Source organism: Typha latifolia, chromosome 3 (assembly GCF_019914945.1).
Source record: "Typha latifolia isolate L0001 chromosome 3, TyphaL0001v2, whole genome shotgun sequence".
NCBI lineage: Eukaryota > Viridiplantae > Streptophyta > Magnoliopsida > Poales > Typhaceae > Typha > Typha latifolia.
The window spans coordinates 5519394-5532144 of NC_133088.1; the positions used below are offsets into that span (position 1 = coordinate 5519394).

The following is a 12751-nucleotide window of genomic DNA, read 5'->3' on the forward strand; positions in this document are numbered from 1 at the left end:
TTATCCAATTTTTCTTGGCTTGAACATTCTTCCACAGATCATATATTTTGACCTAACATTAAAACTAAATTGTACATTATATTTTAAAGTGTTTCACATTGTTATTACATAATCTTACACTTACATATAGGGATGCTAAATCTTTTCTTTTTTCAATTTTCGATCTTCGATTTCTTTGCACGCACAAATCTTCCATAAGTAGTATGACTTATACATTAAACTCTAGATTATACAACATTAGAACTAGTATTTTGTGTTATAATTTTGAAAGGTATTTCTTTCCGGACTTGTTGATTATGTTCCTTGTCAGTGGGTGTGAGTTCACCAAAGAAGGACATCACTCATTTGGCAACCCTACTCAAAACACTCCTTTCTTGCCAACGTCTTTAGCAGATTATTGGTCAGACTGGCAAAAGCTGTGTGCGTGTTCCCTCGCATCTACGGCTAGCGTGGAATGCAATCAAAGGAATTTTTTTGTCGTTGGGAGGCTATAGAGATTAGGTTTATTCAAGTAATGAAAACATTCTAGAGGAAGTTAGGGTTATTTTTATCCTTACTGACGTAAAACCTCTCTATCTTCTTTTTAACTCTGTTTGTAACTCCAAGTCTCCAATCCTTTCTATATTCTGTAAAGAAAAAAGCAACGTGTGCCATAGGCTAACAGATAAACTATCATTTTCTTATTGGTCTTTTAGTTCGCAAGCTCAGAATGATTCAGATTAAAACCCAGCCCAATATCCTGTGCAGCAGTATCCATAAATGAGATCCAGATTGGAGAAGAGGGTCGGACGAGGCTGATTCAGATTGAAGCCCAGCCCAATAATACTATAAATTGATCCACGAACCACGATGGAAGCTACTAGAAACCACTCCGAGCAAAGCAAAGAATACTGTGGGCACTGCGCAATGATCCAGTCCTTCCCGATTATATAAAACCCAAGCGACCAAACCTTAACCCTCATCAAAACCTTTCCTCTTCTTTCTCCTGCGAAACTTGAAGCAAAAATGGATGCGGCGAAGGTCACCGAGCTGCGGTTATTCGTGGAGCGATGCAAGAATAACCCTTCCATCCTTAGCGACCCATCTCTCTCCTTCTTCCGTGACTACCTCGAGAGGTATCTTTCTCCTCTCCTCAATCTCTTTTCTTTTGCCCTACCCTTCGACCCTTTTCATGGCTTGTGCGATCTATTGTGCTTATTGACCTAACGGGGGGTTTTTTTTTTTTTTTTTCGTTCCAGCATGGATGCTAAGCTTCCTCCCTCCGCTTACAAGCATGGGGAGTCCCCGAGGTTTCGGGATGCGGTACGATGCCTCCCTGTTTCTGCCATTTCTATTTTGGTTTCGATCGTTTAATGTTGTTGTAGAATGGATGCTGTGGTATTCTGGGTTTCCATTGGATACTGATATGTTCTAGGATTCTTGTTCTTTACCATTTTACTTTTGCCAGTAGTATGGAGTTCCTTTTGGGGATTTAGACTTTTGATTCCAACGAGTAGTCCGATAGCTTTGATTCTTGCTTTAGGAGATCAGTAACTCTTGAAGTAGAGCGATGGGATATACAGATCTCTTATCAGGGACTTGGTAGGATTCTCTCTAGTCCACTGCTAAGTTCTACAATTTGATGGAGCATCGTTTCACATCTTCTGCAAGTATACTGAGATTCTCCTCATCATTTTTGGACTTAAACTTCCATACTACACTCTGCTTCATTTCTAGCTACTGTAAGCGTGGGTGTCATTTTCAAACATATCATGGTATAATAGTGTAACTCATGTCTCAGAGATATTATATATTAAGAAATCGACAATTGGCCATATGAAAAAGTAATATAAGGTAAATACTTTGTACTTTTTGCTATTGTAAATTGAAAATAACTTGTCAATTTGTCACAAGGCATCCTACTCATGGCTGCATGAGGCTCCTAACCTTTTACACAATTTTACCCTCACTATTAAAGGGGCAATTTTTATAAGTTGAACATGTGACCACTCAAGCATAAGTTGGGAGCCATATTGATATTAAATTGAAATAATCACTAATCATAGCATAATTTTGGATTGTTGAATTACTGACTCAAAAATTGCTCCTATGGATAACATTTTGATGGCAAACAATCCGTCTTGTGAGGTGTGTGGAGTATGATGTACTCATGTATCATCCTGAAATAAAAAGTTCTCCATCTGATGCGAGGGTTTTTGCCAAAAACCCTTCTTTTGAGACCCTCTATGGATAACTTTTTGGCAGTACGTTCTCTGAGGTCCCGCACGGGCTAAAGGCCTCCTAACTCTTGTTGGTGATAGAGCTCTTCCATGCACTATACTTCTCAAGGGAACTAGAGATTGACAAGAATTAGATCAACAGGATTTAGAAGTACTCAACAAGAAAGGTACTTTATAATACAAAGTAATCCAACACCCTTAAATTATTGAATCTTACCTGGCAATAGTAAAAACCACATGAAATCCTCACCCAAAATGAAGTAAACTAGTAACTAATATCTCGGACTTAATTATACGACATGAAGCCCTTAAAAGGTCGGATATTCTGACAACCTGAAAAATTATATCAAGGTTACCAATCTTGTTTGCTGGAAGATCAAAACAAAATACTATGGTGAAACGGCTACACATAAGATATGCTTAACTGATTAAATCACTTGTTTAAACGAAAGGATGGATGATGATATACTCTTTTAGGAAAAATTTATAAATTTTTACAGGTCAATTATGTTGCATAAAACATTAAGTTTCAGGTCGGCCCATGTTTGAATCAGGTAGCGTAGTCCTGTGCTACCTTAAAAAGCAGCACAAGGTGTCAAAATGGCCTTTCATTGTTCTGGTTTGGAACAGGATGTATAAGCCTGTAGAAAGCATGCTGGACGCAAAGTCACGTGCCGATCAACTGCAGTCACAGAGAATACTACCAATACTTAAAATCTTGGCCTCTTTACAATGGAGATCTCAATATTAGCATTTTTATTTACTGTCTTGAATCTATTTTTTTCTTGAATGGTTGGAAAGAATCTGTTCTCTCATAGCTGAACCTTGCATCCATGTGGTGCGAGGAAACTGAATATTTTTAACTGATGCTGATTGCAGAAAAGTCCACTGGTGGATGAACTTGATGAGGATGTTGACGACGATATTGATGAGCAGGGTGGTACTCCAGTACATGATGAACTTGATGATGAAATTATTGAATCTGATATTGAGCTCGAAGGGGAAATTATAGAAGCTGACAATGATCCTCCACAAAAGGTAGCCTTAAGTTGTATATAGTGGTTGCAGTACATCATTCTGAAGTTTATCATCCAGCGGGGTTCAAATTTTTTTAGTTAAATTTGCTTTTCACAGATGGGAGACCCATCTATTGAGGTAACAGAAGAAAACCGTGATGCTTCTCAGGAATCCAAAGCAAAAGCTGTGGAAGCAATTTCTGAAGGTATTATAATATTTTGCTTGTCATTTGGAGGACTGACTATCCCGAATTTAAACTACTTCTTTTAATTAATTTTCAGGGAATTTGGATGAGGCCATTGAGCATCTTACTGAGGCTATATTGTTAAATCCAACATCAGCAATTATGTATGGAACCAGAGGTAAATGACTGTCTTCCATACCTTACTAATTATAACTTTTCTTTGTTAGTTATTTTGCATTGATTTCATCCTACTTGGTACTTGTCAATTGTGCAGCATCGGTGTATATCAAGATGAAAAAACCAAATGCTGCTATTCGGGATGCAAGTGCAGCTTTAGAGGTAGTTGCTTTGTCTTGATTGACCTTCATGTATTCCATTCCTTGAAAAGGCAATAGAAGGCAGACATACAAAGCTGTGTTATATATAAGTTTAGTCTAAATCATATTCATTCTTGCCATAAAATATTCACTGGAAATTCTTTGTTTGGGTTCCCTGTGGAGATTCATAAATGTACTTCCTCATCCTCAATTACTTAGATACTGCTCTGAAACATTTGTATATACAGAGATAAAACCTGTACAATAACATCCATCATGTACAAAAGCAAATAATTTGACAGGTTTTTATTACAGTCTTCCTACCTGCATATCTGATATTCTTTTGGCTTTCTTAGATAAACCCTGACTCTGCGAAAGGCTATAAATCCCGTGGCATTGCTTTATCTATGCTTGGCAAATGGGAGGAAGCTGCTAAGGATTTGCACCTAGCATCAAAATTGGATTATGATGATGAGATCAGTTCTGTACTGAGGAAGGTAGAGATTTTTCTTGGAATAGCAGTATGCCTACTATGTATTCTATGTGTACATGACATGTAAATTCTCTATGGCTTGCAGGTAGAACCTAATGCACACAAAATTGAAGAACACCGCAGAAAATATGACCGACTGCGGAAAGAGAGAGAAGAAAAGAAAATTGAGCGTGAAAGACAGCGCCGCCGGGCAGAGGCTCAGGTAATTGGCCTGAAACTTACTATGGCATAAATACTTACTAATTCTTCAAGGATATCTTTCAGATAAAATTACATCACTTATTATAATCTTGGTCTTGTAAGGCTGCTTATGAGAAGGCCAAAAGGAAAGAACAGTCATCAAGTCGACCCTCTTGTTGTAAGCCTGGAGATTCCCCAGGAGGTATGCCTGGTGGTTGCGGTCCTTGTGGAGGAGGTATGCCTAGTGATTTCCCAGGAGGTATGCCTAGTGGTTTCCCCGGTGGTATGCCTGGTGGTTTCCCTGGAGGTATGCCTGGTGGTTTCCCCGGAGGTATGCCTGGGGCTGCACCAGGGAATATAGATATGAGCAAAATTTTGAATGTAAGATTTTGATTCTTTTGATAATAATTTTGCTCCCTTATCTTTTACCTAGTTAATATCTCTCTTCTATGTTTCTGCAAAGTAGCCTAATTACTTTCGGTTGCACTTGTTAAACAGGATCCTGAACTAATGACAGCATTTAGTGATCCTGAGATCATGTCTGCTCTTCAAGATGGTATGTTTGTTTACTATATCTTTACGTTCCTCATTTGCGTCTTAATTTTGTCTTGTGCTATCAGATTGCAGCTATCATTTCAACTTCATAACTTGCCTATAAGATTTGCTAGGATTGAAAGTGCTCCAAAAGTTTGTTCTCTAAGTGAAACATATATATGAATTGATATGATATTAGGATAGTCCTTCTATACACTTGCAACAAAAAGTGAGCACCATCTCGTGGAGGGGGTATGAGTAAAACCTATGATCACTAAAGAATCATATCTTTTCGATGTAAATATGGTGTTGACTGAAGAGACTATTGAACAATTTCTCCAATTGGTCCTAGTCTCACTCGCTTCTAAATGTATGATCTGGCTCACTTCTAATCCAGTTGCATCTGTTCATACTTAAATATCTGTGTTCCTATTTTTTAGAAATGCTGAGAAAGGATTTTGATGTTGTGCAAATCAAAGCAGTCTAAAGATTGTTATATCATTTAAAGTTTGAGAAAAATATAAGAAACAATGCAGATCCTGGAGTACATTTATGAAGGCAACATATTTATTCAATGTATTAATTGGGGGGAGATTATAATTGTAGAATAGTCAAGAAAATGAGAATTGTAAATGTACATAATGGAGAGGGGGCCATATCATTGAGAGAAGGTATAAAGAAAGGAAGCAAAGCAAAGCTTTTTAAGATTGTTATATTATTTAAAGTTTGAGAAAAAGATTAGAAACAATGCAGATCATGGAGTGCATTTATGAAGACAACACATTTATTCAATGTATTAATTGGGAAGAGATTATAACTGTAGAATAGTTTAGAAAATGAAAATTGTAAATGCACAGTATTGAGAGGGGGACAAATCATTGAGAGAAGGTATAAAGAAAGGAAACAATTACTTTAGGCTTTGTTTATTTTAGGAATAAGGTTAATTCTATAATAAGTATTTCCTTTTGTTATTCCCAAATTGAGGTATTTATTTTGGAAATAATTATTCTTATGTTCACTTGTTTTTTAGAATAAAGGTGAACGTATGCTTACATAGAGTCTCCACAGTTTCTTGATGGACTGAAAATCTGAATTGATAACCTTCTCTCTGAAAGGATGCTTTTTCAAACCTGTTCCCATTTCGAGAATAGGCTATTTACAAAGTCTGGCAGGCCTTGCTAACCTTCTAGTTTCCATTACAGGCTGCTAAAAGGAATGGCTGATTATTTTGGCAAACAAAGGATAATCAATCAAATAACATGACACTAAGTCCTTAATGGATAATTTAGAGAAATAAATTTGTAGTCCATATAGACCAGGTCTTCTAATATGAACCAGATTCTGACTATGGTTGTGAACAATTTTGAGAGAAAATTAGATTTAAGAATTCTCTAGAAATTGGCTTCTTTTGACCAAAAACTAATTAAACAACTATTGTGAAATCTGTAGAAATCTGTATTGGATCTTGAATTCAAGGCATTTATGTGATTGATGATTTAGCTATACCTCTATAATGGGGAGTGATGAAACTATCAAAATTACAGGTATATTAATTCTAATTGATAAGGGTACTCATGTTAAGGTTTACATGACATATTGACATAAGTATAATTTATAAATAACATATCAATGTTGTGGAGAGTGCCCATGGATGTATGTGTGTAGGCAAGACTCCTATATGGTTAAGCAATAAAATAGTAAACACATTATTTATGTTGGTCTACTATCTACATACATTGTTGTATAATACATAGTTTTATCATTAATAAAGTAATAAATAGATAAAGAAATTGTAGTATATGGAGAATTGTATTTATCCAACGCTATCCACAGACATGGTTATCTTATGGTCATATGATTAGTGAAGTAAATCATCGAGTAAATAATGTGTGACCATATGCCATCTAACCACATTTAAGGACTGCATAGTGCATATGCAGGATGATTTACCTATCTACACTACCTATTTGACTATATAAGTAGTCTATATGGCTTTTTTCTATTTTTTCATATATAGAGTGAGGTTTGCACTAAGGTTTCAAAACTATGGATTAAGATAGAGATTGGGATCGGCCATATGAAAAAAAGATACATATCGATCATAGGGATTGCTTTGAATTACATAATATTTTAAATATTATTTAAAGTTATATATATTTTTTTAAATTTGGGAAAAATGGTAAAATAATAAGAAGATAAGAATTACTCACATATGAAGTCTAAAAATTAAAAATAGTACTAATGTATTCAAATTTTGATAGATATCGAGCTAGCTATCATAAATTTCTATAGTCGTCATCATCATAATTATCTTATATTTGTAAATAATGATGAATACTTGGTTTCTATTTTTAATCTCTATGCCTCTAACTTTCATCAGCAAATGAGGAAGGGATGATTTCACCACCAAGTGTATCATTAGGATCATCAAGTTTATCACTAGTACTAATAGTTGTTCTATCTCTTGCTGTCAAACACTAGCCTTTGCTCTCATTGTATTAATAGTCTGTCCTCCATTTCTTTGATCCATAGAGTTAGGGTTTTCTTCACCAGAAATATGATTTAAATCAATAAGATTATTTTCGGCATTCTTTCGCAAATTCTTCTGCCTCAATTTCATATTATAATGACAAAATTAATTTCTCCAATATCTCTATTGTCGATCGATTACGTGTGTTGGTATGGATTAAGAAGAAATTAGTCCAATTTTTTTACGCTATGAAGAAAATATAGTTTGGCTTACGATAATTTTTTGCTGTTAGGGTCGAATTTGGTACTTTCCATCTATAAATAGATTCAGTTGGACTGTTATGAGATATAGCTGTAGCAACTTTAGCAATGTTAAAATCTCAATTTATATTTTTCCACTAAAAATATATTATTGCATATATTCTATAAGGTATAAATTTTAAAGTAAATAGTAATAAAATTATTTAATTGAATCACAAATGACTTCTCTATAGGCTACCAATTTTCACTACTTCCTGCAATGTTTGGTTATATTTATTTTTGGTTGAGTCTTTTACAATGTTCATAGCCTTATACAAGAAACGTATTTCTGACTTTTTGTCGCTGTCTATGAATTGTAATACTTTAATAAGAGGCTCAAGTATTAAGTGGTAATTGTAATACTATCCCAAGATGTATTTTTAAGAACCATGCTCTTCAAAATTTTACCTAATATTTGATTTTGGGTTCTAAGCTTTTAATTTTTATATAACACTCCTTTGATGTAAATATCTATGTAATATTATCTTTGTAGCGCATGATGTTTTTCAATACCAAAAAATAAGTGACAAATCTAGTGAGATTAGGTCTGATGATCTTTGTACCATTGGTTATCTGTTTAAGTAAATTAAGAACCTAGCCATAGTTATATATAAAATTTGTCAATTTTTAACTTTCATGTATGACCATATCAATTTTAGGATCTTTGGTAATATTTTCCAACATGAGATTAAAAAAATGTGCTACACTTGACATCTGATATAACTGTTTTTTCTTCATCATAAGTAATTGCCTAGTAGCTTTATAATTTGCTCATATTCTTTTTTCACTTATTTCTTCTACCATCTCATTCATTAATTGGAAAATATCAACAGACTTCAAAATTATTATCCCTATGCTCAAATACATCAAAACATTAATTATAATTCTCCTATTTTATATTGTCCACTCATTGCACATCAATGTAGAATCATATTCAACCCAATGTTTTTTAAATGTCTTAAAGTAAGTGTGAATTTCATCAATCTCTAACTTAAGATATTTAATAGTAATATCATTTAAATTAGAAAGCAAAACACTATGCCCTACTGATTGTACCACCATAGTATGATATTAAGGACTATTAGCTACATTGAAAATACTATGGTTATGAAAAAATAATTTAGAGATAGCTCTATCAATGTGCACTTTTATATTTTTATCCATTTGATAGCTTTCTTGATAATTGTCTTTGTATCTCTTTTTTTTTTCTCTTAAGATATATATCTATTGGTTCAATTTATTCACTCTACTGTAACACTAGGATTCCGAAAACTACTGCCGTTATATTCTCTTCCTGCATAGGAACTGATTTAGATTTTTAAAAGCTATCACCACTGCTTATTCTCGTGTCCTTTTTATGCGTATTTGTGCTTTCTTTCATTACCCTCATCATCTTTCTCTTTTCATCATCGTCTTTGCCATTTTGCGCATTGATATCATTATCAATGTCTTTAAGATCATCTATCAATGATGAACCATTGCCTTTCTTCTTTGTGTAGATTGTTTATCATTTTTTTTGCCTATTAAATGGGCCAACATTTGCCTTCTGAATTTTAGACTAATTTGAGTGCAAACTATTATAATTCTTTGTCTTCTAGGTAAATATTCTTTCATACAACTGATATTGCTATGTATTTTCTTTTTCATACCAATTATATTTGACACGCTTTTTTCTTAGATAATAGCGATGCAGTGTTTTCAATCAATGTCGGTATCTTGTGACTTTTCTTTTGAAGTTATTTCAATTTTCAATGGAGACAAAATCTAAACAGATATCAAATTCAAAATATAATTCAGAAAATAAAAACTAAAAATATAATAATTTTAATTTATTCTTCCTATGTCTTCCACTTTCTCCTCTCCCTTTCTTCCTTAATCCCTCCCCTTATCCGCATAATAGAGGGAGGAGTCTTTTGGTAAATTAAGTCTTCTCATGGATTTCTTTCTCTTTAGTTTCAACTCCCAAGTCATTTTGATCTTCCTCTCTGAAAAAATCTAGACACGTATGTATCTTAAACCCTAGGCAATGATGTCACCCCTATGCTTAAATAAATGCGGAATAAATATTAAAAAACGTAAGTAAATATGAACACTAAGATTTTTTACGTGAAAAAATTTAAACAGAAAAAAAACCACGGATCTAAACTTGGATCAGAATCAATCACTAAAATTGTAGCAGTTACAAGACTGACTCACAAAATAATCCGTCGATTTTTACGCCTTTGTTTCTCTCAGTCTTGTTCTTTAGAACTCACGATTCATTGCTTCCCGTGATTTATCTCCAATCTCAATAGCTCTCAAAATTGATCCTTTGTCTAGATGACCCTCAAGACGAAAGCTTGGTGCGATGTAGAAGAGACGAACCTTGTTGGTATAAAAATGATGTAGCCTCAAGAACTCTTTAACAAAAGTATTCACCAATCACCCTAGAGTTAAGGCATCACAATTCTTATATATGTTACCAAGATAAGGCCAAATCCAAGTCATATCAGAATTCACGTAAGTTCAGAATTTTGCATATTATGTAGGTGAAATGTGCTGTGAACGTATGCAGGGTGCGTTCGAACGACCCTTGATTGTGTTCGAATTGCAAAAATGCATTCTTTGTATTTATGAATGCCTGAACATGCATTTGAACGGCTTGAACGCATTCTCTGTTTTTGCGAACGCCTGATCCTGCGTTCGAACGGCCGAAACTCGTTCTCTGTTGATGCGAATGCCTGAGTGCGCGTTCGAATGCGGTCTGGATGCGTGCGAACGTAGAAACTTTTTCTCTTCTCGATCTTGAAAATCTTCAATCAAAATACTTTCAAAACTTGTATAAATGCTCGTGTACATGTATAAAAACCAAGGTTCCCAGTATCGGGATCGGGATTGGTATCGGCCGTCCAAAAAAACGATACGTATCGGCCGTATCGGCCGTTCGTATCGGATCGGACTATTTTTTAATTATATAAAATTCTAAATATTATTTAAAAATGCAGAAAAATTTAGAAAAATGACAAAAAAATAAGATTCATTGGAGGTCGTCGGATAACGTCGCCGGAGTTCGAGATCACCGGAGAGATGGAGATCTACTCACTATTCAGTCACCGGTGAGAAAGAGAGTAAGAGATCCGTGAGAAAGAGAGAAAGAAAGAAAAGAGAGAAAGAAAGAAAAGAGAGAAAGAGAGGAAAGAGAGGAAAAGAGAGAGAAAAGGGAGAGAGGCAGGTGGGGGGGGGGGGGGGTGGGGACATCAATTATTGATGTCCCCCGGGTCGGATCCGACCCGTTTCGGCCGAAACGGCCGAATTTCGGCTAGGATCGGGATCGGCTAGGGCCGATCCCGATCCGTTTCGGCTGATCCCACTCGGGATCGGCCGAAACTGGGAACCTTGATAAAAACACTTAGAATATTTTGTATATAATTACCAACACTTAAAACCTAACTCTCCTTCTGAAGGCATTTTCCACTTATAAGCAAATCACTGATTACAGATGCATCATGTAATCTTTTTTCTTCAGTTAGTGTGCTGGAGGTATTTCTTATGTTCATGAGGTTTTATAGCTTTGAGAAGAAAGGGAGAAAGAAAAAATGTTTTGAGGTCACTTTCTTTTCTCTCCAGAAGTAGAGAGAGGGAGAGAACAGATGAGAAAACCCAATTTGTCTCTTGGTTTCTCTTCTTTTCTCTCGAAAATCCAAATAAAGTAGAGTAAATTATATTTCTCCTCTTTTCTCACATATATCCAAACAGGGGAGTAGTTATTTTTCTCTTCATCCAAACATAGTGTAAAGCCGAGATTAAGATTTTATTATTTTAAACTTGCATTAGTTTTTTTTTCTCATATCATTCCCACTTTATAGATTAGTTTTTTCTTTTGTTTTGTTTTGTTTTCTTTTTGGGTTAATTATATTTACACCCTCTAAACTATACCTGATTTTGATTTTTATGGAGATCCCTAAACTTTTTTTTTTCATTATAATGTCCATCTTAAAATATGAATTCAATTCAATTGCCCCTTTCCATTAGTCTGCCATTTGACTGCTTTGCTTACGTGCCACTCATGTCGCCTGCATAAGATACAAATTGACTAAAATGTCCTCATCTGGAGGTTAACATATATCTATTTCATTTCGGTCCAACAGCCATGGACCGAAATATCCTTGCTCCCTCCTTCCCTCTCACTTCATTCTCTCATTTATCTTCTGTCTTCTCTCCCTCCCATAGTGAGAATTGGTTGCGATTAGGTGGCGGCAGTGAGATGGTGGCAAGCAAACAGCCCGGTAAGATGAGTTTGTGTATGTTGTAAAGGTAAGATGGGTTTGTGTCAACGCTGTGGCGTTCACTACTATCTCCTATGAAAGGTCGATATAATTAAGGGGATGTAAATGTATTAACCCTTTTTTTTCATGTTCTGTAATTTTTTACTTCTTTCAAACTGCCATTTCTAATTTTCTAATCTCATGTCAATCTCCTTGGAATGACTGCAGTGATGAACAACCCTGCAAATTTTGCTAAACACCAAGCAAATCCTAAAGTGGCTCCTGTTATAGCAAAAATGATGGGGAAATTTGCTGGCCCCAAGCAATAGTAACTGACCATGATGTAAGTCCTCCAATGCGGGAAGAGTATGGTGATGTCGGCCTGAAGTAATTTCTCTGTTTAATATTTGGAGACTTGTGAACTATGAGTGTGTAGCACTACTGCCCCTTGAGCATGAGTGGATGCTGTTAGTACTTTGAGAGAATTTATAGTCCTCTACTTATCTATGAAGTTTGATGTCCTCTGTTGCATTTGTCCTATTTCATTCTTCTTTTAGACTGAAGTTCATCCTTTAGCATGAAATGAATGCTGAACGATCTCTGAGAATAAGCCTTATATATATATATAGAGTCTAATGCAATGCATTCAGAATATGCCCAATTGAATGAGATCGATTGCTTAGGGACACCCAAACCGCGTGATCGTTTTTTACAAGTAGTAGTAGAAAGTCAAGGGAAATAATGTACGTATAGGGGTAGTTTGACTTTGGTGCCAATTGCCAGACAAGGGCATG

At 35.2% G+C, this 12751-nt stretch overlaps 1 protein-coding gene across 1 annotated transcript; it reads left to right on the plus strand.

Moving 5' to 3' along the window:
- The first annotated feature begins 693 nt into the window (after positions 1-693).
- LOC140783477 (FAM10 family protein At4g22670) lies at positions 694-12497 on the plus strand. Its single transcript, XM_073130371.1, has 11 exons — positions 694-1115; positions 1239-1302; positions 3099-3257; positions 3354-3441; positions 3518-3598; positions 3695-3759; positions 4094-4234; positions 4316-4432; positions 4534-4791; positions 4909-4966; positions 12186-12497. The coding sequence occupies exons 1-11, from the start codon at positions 1006-1008 to the stop codon at positions 12284-12286; spliced, it is 1242 nt and encodes a 413-aa protein (XP_072986472.1). The 5' UTR covers positions 694-1005; the 3' UTR covers positions 12287-12497.
- The last annotated feature ends 254 nt before the right edge of the window (positions 12498-12751 follow it).

Excerpts from the sequence above, each read along its gene's own strand:
- LOC140783477 (XM_073130371.1), top strand. The coding sequence starts at position 1,006 with ATGGATGCGGCGAAGGTCACCGAGCTGCGGTTATTCGTGGAGCGATGC. Across the intron at positions 3,258-3,353 it reads ACAATGATCCTCCACAAAAG|ATGGGAGACCCATCTATTGA; the intron begins GTAGCCTTAAGT and ends TGCTTTTCACAG. Across the intron at positions 3,599-3,694 it reads AATTATGTATGGAACCAGAG|CATCGGTGTATATCAAGATG; the intron begins GTAAATGACTGT and ends TCAATTGTGCAG.